This window comes from Hyperoodon ampullatus, assembly GCF_949752795.1.
Source record: "Hyperoodon ampullatus genome assembly, chromosome: 6".
In the NCBI taxonomy this organism is placed as follows: Eukaryota; Metazoa; Chordata; class Mammalia; order Artiodactyla; family Ziphiidae; genus Hyperoodon; species Hyperoodon ampullatus.
Genome location: NC_136919.1, coordinates 41,172,689 through 41,188,825, shown reverse-complemented (window position 1 = coordinate 41,188,825; position 16,137 = coordinate 41,172,689). Strand labels below are relative to the sequence as shown.

Sequence of the window (16,137 nt, the reverse complement as noted above, 5' to 3'; positions counted from 1 at the left end):
GCTGGCCTTTTAAAGCTGCTGTCAGCTCAGCTGGAGCTATTGACGGGAACACATCCACATGGTCTCTCCAAAGAGCTTGGGCTTCTCCCAGCATGGTGGCTGGGTTCCCAGAGGGTGCTCCGAAGAATGTGCATGCTGAGCAACCCAGGCAGAAACCCCAGAATCACCTCTGCCTCATTCTAGTGGTCAAGCAATGCTCAGATTCCAGGGGACCAGGATAATGGGAGAGGCAGGACCACACTGCGGAAGAGCATGTGAGATGGAAGGTATGGCTGAGGCCATCTTTACAAAATGCAATCTGCTTCCCATCACCTACCCACAGGCTAAAACTTCAGCATACAAACAAAGCCACAAGGTTCTTTAGGAACCAAGGGGGGAAAAATCAAATAGGTCCCACCCAAAATGAAAATAGGTTTGTTGAGTCCTAATGGGGAAAAAAAATGTAGAGACTTAACACTCTGATTTCAAAGATGTTGGGAAGAAAAATGCCAAGAAGAAATTAGGTGCTGCTTTTCAGCCTCTGAAATACTACCATCTTGGCTTCTTTCAGAAATCTGAAGCTGAGACAGCATACTAATTTTCATTCTTTACATGTGCTTGATGTGCTGCACTCACATGAGTGGCCTCATTTCATGTTGCCATTGCCCTTGCACAGATGTGGAAACTGAGGCTCCGCGAGGTCCCTGCTTTCCCATGTTGTTGGCAGAGTTAGGACTGGCATTGCTCCACCCTGGGCAGGGCCATGATTGTGGGGATCCCTCATGCCTCCCCCATCACTTCCTCCTCCCTCAGAAATATTATGCAGGCTTTTTCATGCCTCCCTGCCTCGGGTCACGCTCTTCCTGCTCTTGGAAGCCGTCCCTCCACCACACACTTTCTTCCTCTCCTGGCTGGAGCCCAGCCTTCAGGACACAGCCTGGGCCTCCTGACCTCACCCTCTCCCCTGGAGTGGCCCTGAGTGGCTGTGTCCTCTTTGTGGCCCTTTCCACATTATAGCATTACATGCTTCTCCCTCCTTTATTCTATAAACCCTTTGGGGTTTGTATCCCCTGCCATAAATGTGAATTATTATCAAATGTTAACTCATCCTTCAAAAATCTTTTCTGTCACCTCACCTCTTATATAAGACCTGTAATTTCAGTATTCTAGCAGGATTTGAGTCAATGCCACTCTCAGAATGCAGCTCTTCAAGAAAAATAGATGACCCATAAACCAGCACTAAAATTTTGCCATGGGCTTGATATATGAATTCAAAAGTAAAAATTATTTTGTGTTAATTAAAAACCTTTCTGCAAATCTTGGGAGGAGGGGAGAGATGGAACTGATCAGCTGTTTCATTTAATCCAGATCTGTTTCCAGCATTAATGTGGGGAAGTCACAATCATAAATAGTTACCAAAAATAATTTTAACTATCATATGCACTGGGTAGATACATATTTAAAATCAAAGAAAAAATTACACCCTGTTTTAGTCACTCTTTTTGAATCTGCACCCACCTTCCTTGATGGGAGCTTGTTCAAATGTAGTGTCTGGATGAAAGTCGATGATGAAAATGTCAGGCCCTAGGGTAGGTACCAACCCATAAGGTAGAAAAAATTGTCACTCCAGCCAGTTTGCTCTTCATTCTAAATGCAGCATTTTCTCTGACATTGTGTGTCCATCCAGTCTTTCCCCAAGTGAGAGCAAAACTGCCACAGAGAAACGAATTTGAAAACAAAACCTGGGGACTTCCCTGGTGGCACAGTGGTTAAGAATCTGCCTGCCAGTTCAGGGGACACAGGTTCGATCCCTGGTCTGGGGAGATCCCACATGCCGCGGAGCAACTAAGCACTACAACTACTGAGCCTGCGCTCTAGGGCCCATGTGCCACAACTATGGAGCCCACATGCTGCAACTACTGAAGCCCATATTCCTAGAGCCTGTGCGCCACAAAAAGAGAAGCCACCACAATAAGAAGCCCGCGCACCACAGGGAAGGATATCACCCAATCGCACACAGCAAATGAAGACCCAACCCAGCCAAAATAAAATAAGATAAAATAAAATCCTGACTGGATTAAACAAAATTCAACAGGTTTATGTATGTATGTATGTATGTATGTATGTATGTATGTATATATTATTTTTGGCTGCATGGGGTCTTAGTTGTGGCACGTGGGATCTTCATTGTGGTATGCAGGATCTTTCGTTGCAGCACGTGGGCTCTTCGTTGCAGCACACGGGCTTCTCTCTAGTTGTGGCATGCGGGTTTTCTCTCTCTAGTTGAGGTGCACTGGCTCAGTTGCCCTGCAGCATGTGAGATCTTAGTTCCCTGACCAGGGATTATACCCGCGTCCCCTGCATTGGAAGGCTTTACCACTTGACCACTAGGGAAGTCCCACAATAAGTTTATTTTTAATGCACAGTGAAATATACACAAATGCTTCACCAACTGTGTGTGATCCTTGTGTGCTGACCTTGAGAATGAACCTTCTGTGGTTCTTTCTCATTGTTAGTATCGTGCTTCCTAAGCACACATACAAACAGGGTTCTCTTTTTATTGCAGAGCCCCTCTGAGCATGTTAAAGCCATGGTTTCACCTAATTAAAACACTGTCTGAGTTTTCATTGGGGAGGAGGAGGCTACATTGCCCAAACTTACTTAACCACAAGGCCCCTCTCTTTGCCTTGCCCTCACAAAACTCTTTCCTGAATGATGCTCCAGTCCTGTCTGTGACTTCACAGGAGTGGCTTGTATCTCAGACAAAATGGACACAAGCCCAGCACAGCAACTGTGCTCAGTGAATAGAGCTATGGAGGCAAATGCACTTGGGTTTGAATTCATTTCTCAATTATGCAACTTACTTGCTGAATGATTTGGGGCGATTTTAAAAATCTCTCTGAGGCTTGGTTTTCTCATTGATAGAAGAGACAGTGATAATGTGAATTTCATAGTTGTGGTTATTCATAAGATAATACGTGTAAAATGCCTTGCATAGCATCCTGGATACAGTTCACTGAGTGACTACAAGGGTGCTGTTTAAATTAGATATATTGGTAAATTAGACCAAAAAATCAAATTGGAAATTAGATTAGGTTGTTTTATATGAAACTTTGCTCCTTTTAGCTAAAGTTTTTCTCTTGCTTTTTGTTTTTTTGAGTTTATTTTTGTGTATGGTGTTAGGGAGTATTCTAATTTCATTCTTTTATATGTAGCTCTCCAATTTACCCAGCACCACTTATTGAAGAGACTGTCTTTTCCCCATTGTATATCCTTGCCTCCTTTGTCATAGATTAGTTAACCATAGGTGTGTGGGTTTTTCTCTGGACATTCTATCCTGATCCATTGATGTATATTTCTGTTTTTGTGCCAGTACCATACTGTCTTGATTACTGTAGCTTTGTAGTATAATCTGAAGTCAGGGAGTCTGATTCCTCCAGCTCCGTCTTTTTCCCTCAAGACTGCTTTGGCTATTCATGGTATTTTGTGTTTCCATACAAATTTTAAGATTTTTTGTTCTAGTTCTGTAAAAAATGCCATTGGTAATTTGATAGGGATTGCATTGAATCTGTAGATGGCTTTGGGTAGTATAGTCATTTTCACAATATTGATTCTTCCAATCCAAGAACATGGTGTATCTCTCCATCTGTGATATCATCTTTTTTTTTTTTTTTTTGCGGTACGCAGGCCTCTCACTGTTGTGGCCTCTCCCGTTGCAGAGCAGAGGCTCCGGACGTGCAGGCTCAGCAGCTATGGTTCACGGGCCCAGCTGCTCCGCGGCATGTGGGATCTTCCCAGACCGGGGCATGAACCCGTGTCCCCTGCATCGGCAGGCAGACTCTCAACCACTGCGCCACCAGGGAAGCCCTGTGGTATCATCTTTAATTTCTTTCATCAGTGTCTTATAGTTTTCTGCATACAGGTCTTTTGTCTCCCTAGGTAGGTTTATTCTTATGTATTTTATTCTTTTTGTTGCAATGGTAAATGGGAGTGTTTCCTTAATTTCTCTTTTAGATTTTTCATCATTAGTGTATAGGAATGCAAGAGATTTCTGTGCATTAATTTTGTATCCTGCAACTTTACCAAATTCATTGAGTAGCTCTAGTATTTTTCTCATGGCATCTTTAGGATTCTCTATGTATAGTATCATGTCATCTGCAAACAGTGACAGTTTTACTTCTTCTTTTCCAATTTGTATTCCTTTTATTTCTTTTTCTTCCCTGACTGCCATGGCTAGGACTTCCAAAACAATGTTGAATAATAGTAGTGAGAGTGGACATCCTTGTCTTGTTCCTGATGTTAGAGGAAATGCTTTCAGTTTTTCACCATTGAGAATGATGTTTGCTGTGGGTTTGTCATACATGGCCTTTATTATGTTGAAGTAGGTTCCCTCTATGCACACTTTCTGGAGAGTTTTTTTGTTTGTTTGTTTGTTTTGCGGTACGTGGGCCTCTCACTGTTGTGGCCTCTCCCGTTGCGGAGCAAAGGCTCCGGACGCGCAGGCTCAGCAGCCATGGCTCATGGCCCAGCCGCTCCGCGGCATGTGGGATCTTCCTGGACCGGGGCACGAACCCGTGTCCCCTGCATCGGCAGGTGGACTCTCAACCACTGCGCCACCAGGGAAGTCCCTGGAGAGTTTTTATCATAAATGGGTGCTGAATTTTGTCAAAAGCTTTTACTGCATCTATTGAGATGATCATATGATTTTTATTCTTCAATCTGTTAATATGGTGTATCACATTGATTGATTTGCATACATTGAAGAATCCTTGCATCCCTGGGATAAATCCCACTCGATCATGGTGTATGAGCCTTTTAATGTGTTGTTGGATTCTGTTTGCTAGTATTTTGTTGAGGATTTTTGCATCTATATTCATCAGTGATATTGGTCTGTAGTTTTCTTTTTTTGTACTATCTTTGTCTGGTTTTGGTATCAGGGTGATGGTGGCCTAATAGAATGAGTTTGGGAGTTGTCCTTCCTCTGCAATTTTTTGGAAGAGTTTGAGAAGGCTGGGTGTTAGCTTTTCTCTAAATGTTTGATAGAATTCGCCTGTGAAGCCATCTGGTCCTGGACTTTTGTTTGTTGGAAGATTTTTAATCACAGTTTCAATGTCATTACTTTTGATTGGTCTGTTCATATTTTCTATTTCTTCCTGGTTCAGTCTTGGAATGGTATACCTTTCTAAGAATTTGTCTATTTCTTCCCGGTTGTCCATTTTATTGCATGAGTTGCTTGTAGTAGTCTCTTAGGATGCTTTGTATTTCTGCGGTGTCTGTTGTAACTTCGCCTTATTCATTTCTAATTTTATTGATTTGAGTCCTTTCCCTCTTTTTCTTGATTTGTCTAGCTAATGGTTTATGAATTTTGTTTATCTTCTCAAAGAACCAGCTTTTGGTTTTATTGATCTTTACTATTGTTTTCTTTGTTTCTATTTCATTTATTTCTGCTCTTATCTTTATGATTTCTTTCCTTCTACTAACTTTGGGTTTTGTTTGTTCTTCTTTCTCTAGTTCCCGTAGGTGTAACGTTAGATTGTTTGAGATGTTTGTTGTTTCTTGAGGTAGGCTTGTATTGCTATCAACTTCCCTCCTAGAACTGCTTTTGCTGCATCCCATAGGTTTTAGATCTTCGTGTTTTCCTTGTCATTTATCTCTAGGTATTTTTTGATTTCCTCTTTGATTTCTTCAGTGATCTCTTGGTTATTTAGTAACGTATTGTTTAGCCTCCATGTGTTTGTGTTTTTTCAGTTTTTTTCCCTGTGATTGATTTCTAATCTCATAGCATTGTGATCAGAAAAGATGCTGGACATGATTTCAATTTTCTTAAATTAACTGAGGCTTGATTTGTGACCTAAGATGTGATCTATCCTGGAGAATGTTCTGTGTGCACTTGAGAAGAAAGTGTAATCTGCTGTTTTTGGATGGAATGTCCTATTAATATCAATTAAATCTAGCTGGTCTACTGTGTCATTTAAAACTTGTGTTTTCTTATTAATTTTCTGTTTTTTTGATCTGTCCATTGGTGTTAAGTGAGGTGTTAAAGTCCCCCAGTATTATTGTGTTACTGTCGATTTCCTATTTTACAGCTGTTAGCAGTTGCCTTATGTATTGAGGTGCTCCTGTGTTGGGTGCATAATATTTATAATTGTAATATCTTCTTCTTGGATTGATCACTTGATCATTAATTATGGAGTGTCCTTCCTTATCTCTTGTAACATTCTGTATTTTAAAGTGTATTTTATCTGATATAAGTGTTGCTACCGCAGCTTTCTTTTGATTTCCATTTGCATGGAATATCTTTTTCCATCCCCTCACTTTCAGTCTGTATGTGTCCCTAGGTCTGAAGTGGATCTCTTGTAGACAGCATATATATGTGTCTTTTTTTTGTATCCATTCAGCAAGCCTGTGTGTTTTGGTTGGAGCATTTAATCCATGCACATTTAAGGTAATTATCGATAAGTATGTTGCTATTACCATTTTCTTAATTGTTATGGGTTTGTTTTTGCAGATCCTTTTCTTCTCTTGTGTTTCCCACTTAGAGAAGTTCCTTTAGCATTTGTAGTAGAGCTGGTTTGGTGGTGCTGAATTCTCTTAGCTTTTGCTTGTCTGTAAAGCTTTTGATTTCTCTGTTGAATCTGAATGAGATCCTTTCCGGGTAGAGTAATCTTGGTTGTAGGTTCTTCCCTTTCATCACTTTAAATATATCTTGCCACTCCCTTCTCGCCTGTAGAGTTTCTGCTGAGAAATCAGCTGTTAACCTTATGGGAGTTCCCTTGTTTGTTTTTTGTCATTTTTTCCCTTGCTGCTTTCAATAATTTTTCTTTGTCTTTAGTTTTTGCCAATTTGATTGCTATGTGTCTCGGCATGTTTCTCCTTGGGTTTATCTTGCCTGGGACTCTCTGTGCTTCCTGGACTTGGGTGGCTATTTCCTTTCCCATGTTAAGGAATTTTTCGACTATAATCTCTTGAAATATTTTCATGGGTCTTTTCTCTCTCTCTTCTCCTTCTGGGACCCCTATAATGCTAATGTTGTTGTGTTTAATATTGTCCCAGAGGTCCCTTAGGCTGTCTTCATTTCTATTCATTCTTTTTTCTTTATTCTGTTCCATGACACTGAATTCCACCGTTCTGTCCTCCAGGTCACTTATCTGTTCTTCTGCCTCAGTTATTCTGCTATTGATTCCTTCTAGTGTATTTTTCATTTCAGTTATTGTATTGTTCATCTCTGTTTGTTTGTTCTTTAATTCTTCTAGATTTTTGTTAAACATTTCTTGCATCTTCTCGATCTTTGCCTCCATTGTTTTTCCGAGGCCCTGTATCATCTTCACTATCATTATTCTGAATTCTTTTTCCGGAAGATTGCCTATCTCCACTTCATTTAGTTGTTTTTCTGGAGTTTTATCTTGTTCCTTCATCTGGTACATAGCCCTCTGCCTTTTCACCTTGTCTATCTTTCTGTGAATGTGGTTTTTATTCCACAGGTTGAAGGATTGTAGTTTTTCTTGCTTCTGCTGTCTGCCCTTTAAGTTTTTCTCTTTTTAATAAAATTTGTGATTATGTAAAAAACACATTTTTTTAAGTAGGTAATTCTTTAATGCAGGGAAGGGTCTCCTTCTTTTTATACTCATCTGACCAGTAGAGGTTTATAAATGTTTATTACATTGAAGTGAAAATTTTCATTTTAAAATGAGTGTGGCTGTCTGTACCTAGTGCAGCAAACTGTCAGTTATTAAATGACAGAATGTTAGTAGAGTTTTTTAAAATGACACACAGTTAATTCTCATTGTGGTATGTTCTATAAATTCACCACAAACAGCTGAATTAATGGATACTGAACCATTGGTTCTGGAGGACAAACAAGGTTAGGTACCAGTGAGCCTCTGGTCACATTTTTATCAACAGATCAATGCAAAGCCTTGTTTGGTGTGTGTTTCTGTTTAAAGGCACCTTATTTAATATATATTGTTGATTCACTAACATTGAACTCACAGCCAACACCGCTTATCTAGCACACGTTTTCTCTGTAAGGTGCACCATTGCGTCTGTGCTTCTGGACAGCACTTCAATGCCATGCTTAGGGGCCATTTTAAATAGCGAAATCACAAACAAAAAACACAAAATGCAATTTTAAAAAAAACCCCAAAACAAAAAACAAAACAAAAACCATGGCACTAAACAGACTGTAATGTGGACACTGTTTACAGTGTGAGAGCTGAAAAAGGAAGGCAGAGTGTGGCCTTGACCGAGCTCAGCTGGGAACATGCACATCTGGCTATTCACATCCACAAATGACCACAAAAGTACTGTGAGTATTGATTTTTTCAGTTAAAAATCAATTTTAGGGAGTAAGTGAATTCACAAATATGGATCCCACAAGAAATGAGGATAGCCTATACTCTGTTTCGTCAAGTTTAAATGATAATATACGGTGAGTTTTTGTTTTCTAGTGAGGAAGGTACATTCCCCATCCACAGAACCGTCACCACAGCCTGTGTGGACATCATTCACTGAGGAGCCTCGAGTGTTTGTCACGGGATGGGGGCTGGAGCAACAAGCAGTCCCCCAAGTGGGCAGCAGTGGTGGCCTGGCTTCTCTGTGTGTGCTTACTCTCCTCCTGCCCAGAGCCCACCCTGGAAGCTGGATCAGGATGGTGCTCTGGGAGCCCACAATTTAAAAGCCCTTGCCACAAAAATCCCAAACAAATTGTCTTTTCAATTGGGGGGGCTTTGGAGAAGAGGACTTTCCCCCAATGTGGCCAAATCCAGGGTGGAATGTGGGCGCGAGGGAGATGGGGGCGGCGCCCAGGCAGGGAAGGGTGACAGCAACAGTTAACCAACAGCCCCACTGGAATGAGGCCTCGCAAAACAAATCGCTGTGTTAGAGAAGAATGTCTTCTCCTAAGAGTCTGCCCTCAGCCTGCTGGTCACCTGAGGACGGGGCCCTGTGGAAATGCCCGACGAGCATCACTGAGTCACACCAAGCCCCTCCCCATGGGCCTTACATGTGGCTCAGCTGGGACTCCATCCTCGTCCCAGGCGCTGAGTGCAGCCAGCTTCAGGGACCAGGAGTCCTGAGCAGCTCCTCTCCCTCGGGGTGGAGCAGTGAGAAAAAGGGGGACGGGAGGCTGTGTTGGAAGGCTGGAGCCAGCCTCCAGATTTAGCAGCAGTTTTACATACTTTAACAGAGTATCGCCCTGCTGTGTGTGTGTTTTGTGTTGCTTTTCCTTTTAGGGCTCTCTTCCCCCAGGCAGTCCTGAGAGGTGACATTTTTGGGGTAATACTGCAGCACTTTGAGATTGAGCAACCGTGAGCTAATGACAATAACTCCAGTTTTGGGGCCTTCCCTGGTGGCGCAGTGGTTAAGAATCTGCCTGCCAATGCAGGGGACACGGGTTCGAGCCCTGGTCCGGGAAGATCCCACAGCCACAGAGCAACTAAGCCTGTGCGCCACAACTACTGAGCCTGCGCTGTAGAGCCTGTGAGCCACAACTACTGAGCCCACGTGCCACAACTACTGAAGCCCACATGCCTAGAGCCCGTGCTCTGCAGCAAGAGAAGCCACCACAGTGAGAAGCACGTGCACCCCAAAGAAGAGTAGCCCCTGCTCACCACAACTAGAGAAAGCCCACACGCAGCAATGAAGACCCAACGTAGCCAAAAAATAAATTAAAGAAAAACAAAAAATCCTCCAGTTTTGGAAGAAAATAGCTCACAGTTACTGAAGATTTACTATCGCCAGGAACTGTTCTAACCACTTGACCCATCTTAGCTCATTTATTCCTGCTCCCTCCATCCCAACAACCCTCCCAGGTAGGCACTATATTGTACCCACTTTACAGGTAAGGAAAGTGAGGCAGAGTGGTTAAGTAGGTTAAGTAAGCCCACACGTACGCAGCTACTAGGCATTCAAATACAGGCAGTCTGAGCCCCTCACGGCTCCACGGCTCTATGGAATTACAGTGAGGCAGCTTCAGGTTAGCACCTCTGGTTTTTAGGATTATAGATTCAGAATTCAGGAGCAGGACACCAGCATTGTGCATGGGCTCCTGGCGGGGCTCTGCACCAAGGGCCTCGGGGATAGAAGATGCACCCGACAGCCCTCGGTCCTGAAGGGATTACGGTCTTGGGAGGGGTGGAAATGGGCAAGAAACAGGAAACAGCAGGTGCCACAGAGGGGTATGAGGTTCCCTGTGGACTCAGGGGTGCAGCACTGATTGCAACAAGGGAGTGGGGAGGCAGATTGTTCAAGAATTGGCAATAAATAAGGAAAAGTGTCTTTAAAGAGACAGCATTGAGATAAGTCTAAAAGGTGTTTTCCAAAATTGTTCTACACCCTCGTCCGACCCTCTGCAGCCAAGGTTATCCAGAACATTAGCATGCTGCCATGGGGCACTAGAATCACATCCTCTCCTGCGCGGGGGCCTTTCCCACCTGCCGGCCCCTCCTCTCCCACCAGCACCCGTCATGAGGGGACCCTGAAGTGTGAGTGGGGGATCAATGATTTGGTGAGGGGATGGGTTCCAGATGTTTCACTGCAAACCTGGGCAACATGGTCAGCTTAGATCTGTGCACACACTACTGGCCTCGACACACAGGATGTTCAGAACCATGCCTGAACCCAGCCCTTAGGGTTGGGGGGCCTAATGCTCTCACTTCCCATAATTAAAAGCATCAAAGGTCAACGTGAAGGGTTTTCCTGGTGGCACAGTGGTTAAGAATCCGCCTGCCAGTGCAGGGGACACGGGTTCGAGCCCTGGTCCGGGAAGATCCCACATGCCGCGGAGCAACTAAGCCTGTGGGCCACAACTACTGAGCCTGTGCTCTAGAGCCCGCAAGCCACAACTACTGAGCCCAGGTGCCTAGAGCCCACGCTCCGCAACGGGAGAAGCCACTGCAATGAGAAGCCTGCACACCTCAATGAAGAGTAGCCCCCGCTCGCCGCAACTAGAGAAAGCCTGCGCAAAGCAACGAAGACCCAACGCAGCCATAAACAAATAATTTTTTTTTAAGTTTAGCTTAAAAAAAAAAAAGAATGTCCAAAACTTAAAAAAAAAAAAAAGGTCAGCATGGAACATTTGGCAGTGAAAACACATTCGGGATAGTCTTTGAGTTTAGGCTTTCATTCAGCAAGCTTTTGGCTCTTTGCTTTTGTTTTTTAAAGCAGTGTGATTCAAACCACTGAGTTTGCCTTGCGTCTGCCTTTACAGCCCCCGAGACAAGTGACTGTGACTGCAAGATATGTGCAAGGTCCAGCTCCTGGAAGCATGGGTTGCTATGGGTTGGGGGTCCTGGGCTGGCCTGGGGCCCCTTGAGAGCACTCAGTGGGGACGTGGTACTGTCTTTGAGAGGAGAGGGGATACAAGCACCACTTCACTGGCCTCTGTAAAGCAGTAACTAACTTTGTTTTGTATTCAGGCTGTTCTTCCTCTTTCCTCCATAAGCCCCATCTCTGTGCCCACCTCCCACCCCCCACCCCCCACCAGAGAGAAAGCCCAGTTCTTCACTTCCCAAAGAAATCAGGAAATGGTTGTAATAAAGTCATAACAGATCCCATGACTCTTTAAGGTTGTGAGTTTATGGGCAATAGTTGCTAGTGTTCCGATGTGATTTATTCTTCAGCTTCTCTGCTATCCTGCTGCAGGGGGAAAGATGGTATTAATAAGTTGTCATGCAAAAAAATTGACACTGCCATAAAAATAATCCTTCATTATGTATTTTTTCTTCACTGGCCTCCCGCTGCCAAAGTAAATGAGTAACGTTTTAAAGTATCGATTCTTTAACATCAAAATATTAACCTTAATTTTATTTTTCTATCTCCCTTTTGTCTTCATGTGAGGAGAATAAAGCTAGCTAGAAATAACTGTGATAATTCTCCACATAGCAGTTCCCCAGAAGGTGCCAAGAAATATACATATCCTGTGATGAGTGGATGGACCCTGGGCACTAGGGTGTTAGGGAGGAGGTGAAGGTGCCACCATTGACACAGGAAGCATCCTTCCATTGTGTTTCACTTACTTTCAGGGTAGCCTACTTGCTTCACAAGATTTCAGCTGCTTACATAGTCACACTTTACTATTTTGTGTCAAGCTCTGTTATTATATTCTTTTATATGTGGATAGGAGACTCTGGTTGCTTGCTGTCAAATTTAGGATACTTTCCTCTGCAAGAAATAAAAAACCCAAATCAAACTGGTTTTAGTGGTAAAGGGAATTTTATTGGCTTATGTTGCTGAAAAATCTAAAGGCAGATAACTTCAGGCTAAGGTTGATCCAGCCACTCCACAGTGTTACTGCAGTGTTACTGGTTTCTTTCCTTTTACCAGCTTTGCCTCTGCTTTAGATCAAGAGTGGTCACAAGGGCTTCCCTGGTGGCGCAGTGGTTGAGAGTCGGCCTGCCGATGCAGGGGACACAGGTTCGTGCCCTGGTCTGGGAAGATCCCACGTGCCGCGGAGCGGCTGGGCCCGTGAGCCATGGCCGCTGAGCCTGCGTCCGGAGCCTGTGCTCCACAACGGGAGAGGCCACAACAGTGAGAGGCCCGCGTACCGCAAAAAAAAAAAAGAGTGGTCACAAGATGACTGGCAGCAGATTTTGGGGGTCAGAGTGTCTCAGAAAAAATCTTTGTCTTACATTCTCCAAAACGTCTTACTTAGGTCATGTGACTTATCAGTCCCTGAAGTGTGAACAAAATATACACAGGCAGACTCAGAGACATCGCAGGTTCAGTTCCCGACCACGGCAATGCAGCAAATATTACAATAAAATGAGTCACAGGCATTTTTTGGTTTCCCAATGCATATAAAAGTTATGTTTATACTATACTGTAGTCTGTTAGGTGTGCAATAGCATTTTATCTAAAACAAAACAATGTAGACACCTTAGTTAAAAAATAATTTATTGCCAAAAAATGCTAACAATCATCTGAGCCTTCAGCGAGTTGTAATCTTTTTTCAGGGATAACATCAAAGGTCGCTGATCACAGATGACTATAACAAATATAACAATAATCAAAAAGTGTGAAGTATTGCAAGAATTGCCAAAACGTGACACAGACACAAAGTGAGCAAATGCTGTTGGAAAAATGGAGCCAACAGACTTGCTCAATACTGGGTTGCCAGAAACCTTCAAATTGTAAAAATATCTATGAAGCACAATAAAGTGAAGCACAATAAAATGAGGTATACCTGTGTTGTTTGTTGTTGTTTTGTGTTTCAACTGACAAATATTGGTGCTATAAATATGTCATTGAAGGCAGGGCCCTATATATTTTTCTGTTGGTCCTGACCCCTTGCTTTCCTAGACATACAGGATAAGAACAAGGAAATGAGGTCAGACAGGAGGGAGCTCCTTCCTGTGGCCCCTGCATCTGAAATGGGGGAGAAGGAGGAGAGCAGAGAAACGGGGGCATATTACCAATGAATAAAATTTAATTCAAGAAAATAAATTTTTGTTCTTTGCAACAATGTTCATAAAGAGACAGGCTTAATGGAACTGAAATATAGAAGAAATTTCTCTGGTGAATTTGTTAATTTCCCACAATTTGGACTTTCCTATTTGTAATCCTGTTGTCCTCCCCCAGCCGCCTCCCCACCCCACCACCGGCATGGAGCCACATCCTTGCCCAAACCTGGGTTTTAGTGAACAATAAAGAATGTATAAATGACCTGGGACCTCTTCTGCCTTCTCTCTTCAGTGGGCAGTTTGCAGTCGTGAAGAAATGCCGTGAGAAAAGCACCGGTCTACAGTATGCCGCCAAATTCATCAAGAAAAGGAGGACCAAATCCAGCCGGCGGGGCGTGAGCCGTGAGGATATCGAGAGGGAGGTCAGCATCCTGAAAGAGATCCAGCATCCCAACGTTATCACCCTGCACGAGGTTTATGAGAACAAGACGGACGTCATCCTGATCCTGGAACTGTGAGTGCTGTGGCTGGGCGGGGAGGAGGGTGGGCTGCAGGCTCCCCGGCAGCTGGACAGCGCAGTGACCAGCCCCGGAGCCTCGTCAGGGATTGACTTGGCTTTGCCAAGTTCAAGAACTGCAGTGGGTGGTGCGCTGTGAGGCTGGCTGCAGTTATCTGGAGTAATTCTGCAGCAGCTTCCATTGATATGGTCCCACTTGATTTGCAAGCGGGTTCCCAGTGGGGTTCTTCCTCGTTTGTCATGAGGTCGTCTGAGTTTTGAGTTTCTTGTTAAGCTTTAGGCTTATGTTCTTCCCTCCTGTCATGCTGTTCCTGTGCCTTCCCTCTGTTTTCCTACTTCTCTTTTTCCTCTTTCTTTCTGTATTCTCTTCCCTCTGTCTTACCACACCCTATTTTTAACTGTTGGAACTGTCAACACTCATATGAAAGGGTAAAATTGAACCAGAATCACTCAGGGGTGATTATAGGACTTGTTTTTAAAGCGTTTTGCTGATTTTCTCAGGCACACCCTGCCCATCGGATGTTATTGTGGGAAACTGTAGCGTGATGTTCTGTGACGCTGTCCCCCTGTCCCTGGCCCTCTGCCTGAGGGCGCCCCACTCCTTTTGAGTCCAGCAACATGGGCTGGCAGGAGAGGAGAGGAAGTCATCAAGAACGCGCAACTGGGAGTGTCTCTGGGCTGTTTGGATGGAGGACACACATTAGTACCCTGAGGGCAGAGGGAGGGATGCATGGAGCAATCCTGGGTGGTTCTTAGTGAACCACCCATTTCCTGGAGCCTCGAATTAAGATGTGTCCTTCTGCCAGCCCAGCAGCTCCCCCTTATGTGCAGATGTCTTAGGGCTCAGAGGTGATTTTTGAGACCAGGGGAGATGGAAATGAAGGGAGGTATACAGAGGGAGCCCAGCCTTGGGGGCACCGCACTATGGGGACCTGCGCTTTGCAGTCACAAGGGCCTGGGATGCCCATTGCCTCTTGCCTCACCGTTGGGATCTGGGCACATACCTTTATGCGTCTGAGCAACAACCTTCTTCACTATAAATTGGGGTCAATAATACCTACCTCAAAAGGGTTTTGAGGAGATAAATGAGATGAGAACGTAAACATGTTTGGCTCATGGATGTGTCTAATACATGTTTCTGGGAAGTTCTCAACCTCTGCACTAGTGACATATTGGGCTGCATAATCCTTTGTTCAGGGGGCCATCCTGTGTGTTGTAGGATATTTAGCAACATCTCTGGCTTCTACCCACCAGATAGCATCCTCTTCCCTAGCTGTCACAACTAAAAATGCCTCCAGACACTTCCACATGTCCCCTGGGGGGCAGATTCTTTTCTCCCCCTACCTGCCTCCCCATCCCCCCACCCCCTCCTTGAGAACCACTGCTTTAAAGGAAGAGCAGGGTTTTAAGGGCACAGAGGATTGATTAAGGGGCCTGCTCAGGGTTCAGCAGAGAAAAGACAGGAATCAGAGTGTAATCCTTGCTATGGCTTTATATGGTGACTTGGAAACCAGACAGAACCAAGATCAAAATCCAGGGCAAATCCTTTACCATCTATCTCTAAGCCTAAATTTCCTCCCTTAAGGCTGTTGTCAGAGACCATGAATGCAAAGTTCCTGGGAAAGAAATTATGTAGATCACAACTGTTTTGCGTTTTCAGAGAATTACCAGGTCATGCGTAGTAAGTCAAGAATATAATTTGCTCCCTTTGTATATCAGAATGTACAAATGATGCCGGGGAGTTACTGCCACCTGCGTGTGTATATTCTGGATTCAGCTTCTGTTGACTGACTCCCAGTTCATAGGTATTTTCCACTAGGTGCATTTATCCTGTGCATAAAATGGATAACACACAGGTTTTTTTTACAACTTGATTTAAATTTTTTTAAATTATTATATAGTAAATTTGATGTTGGGGGAGGATTGTGTAATTCTATGAAAGTTGACACATGTATAGATTTGTGTAACCACCACCCAAATCAGGATTCAGAATAGTCCCATTGCCCCAAAAACTCCCTTGTACTCTCCCCTTCTAGTCACACCAACCTTCTTCCCTCTACCCTCTGGCAATCACTGAGCCATTCTCTATCACTGTAGTTTTGTCTTTTCAAAAATTATATAAGTAGGATTATAAAGTATTCAATCTTTTGAGACTGGCTTCTTTCACTCAACATAATGCTTTTGAGATTTGTGCATGAGTCGTTTGCTCCTTTTTATTGCTGAATAGTATTCAATTGTGTGGTA

At 43.8% G+C, this 16,137-nt stretch overlaps 1 protein-coding gene across 1 annotated transcript in view; it reads left to right on the top strand.

The window, feature by feature from the left end:
- DAPK1 (death associated protein kinase 1) overlaps positions 1–16,137 on the top strand; it is a gene marked incomplete at both ends in the record, with an annotated part of 206,244 nt that overhangs the window by 89,179 nt on the left and 100,928 nt on the right. Inside the window, one exon of the mRNA XM_079706386.1 lies at positions 13,669–13,890. Within this exon, the coding sequence (XP_079562512.1) occupies positions 13,669–13,890 (222 nt within the window). The remainder of the gene's footprint in view (positions 1–13,668; positions 13,891–16,137) is intronic.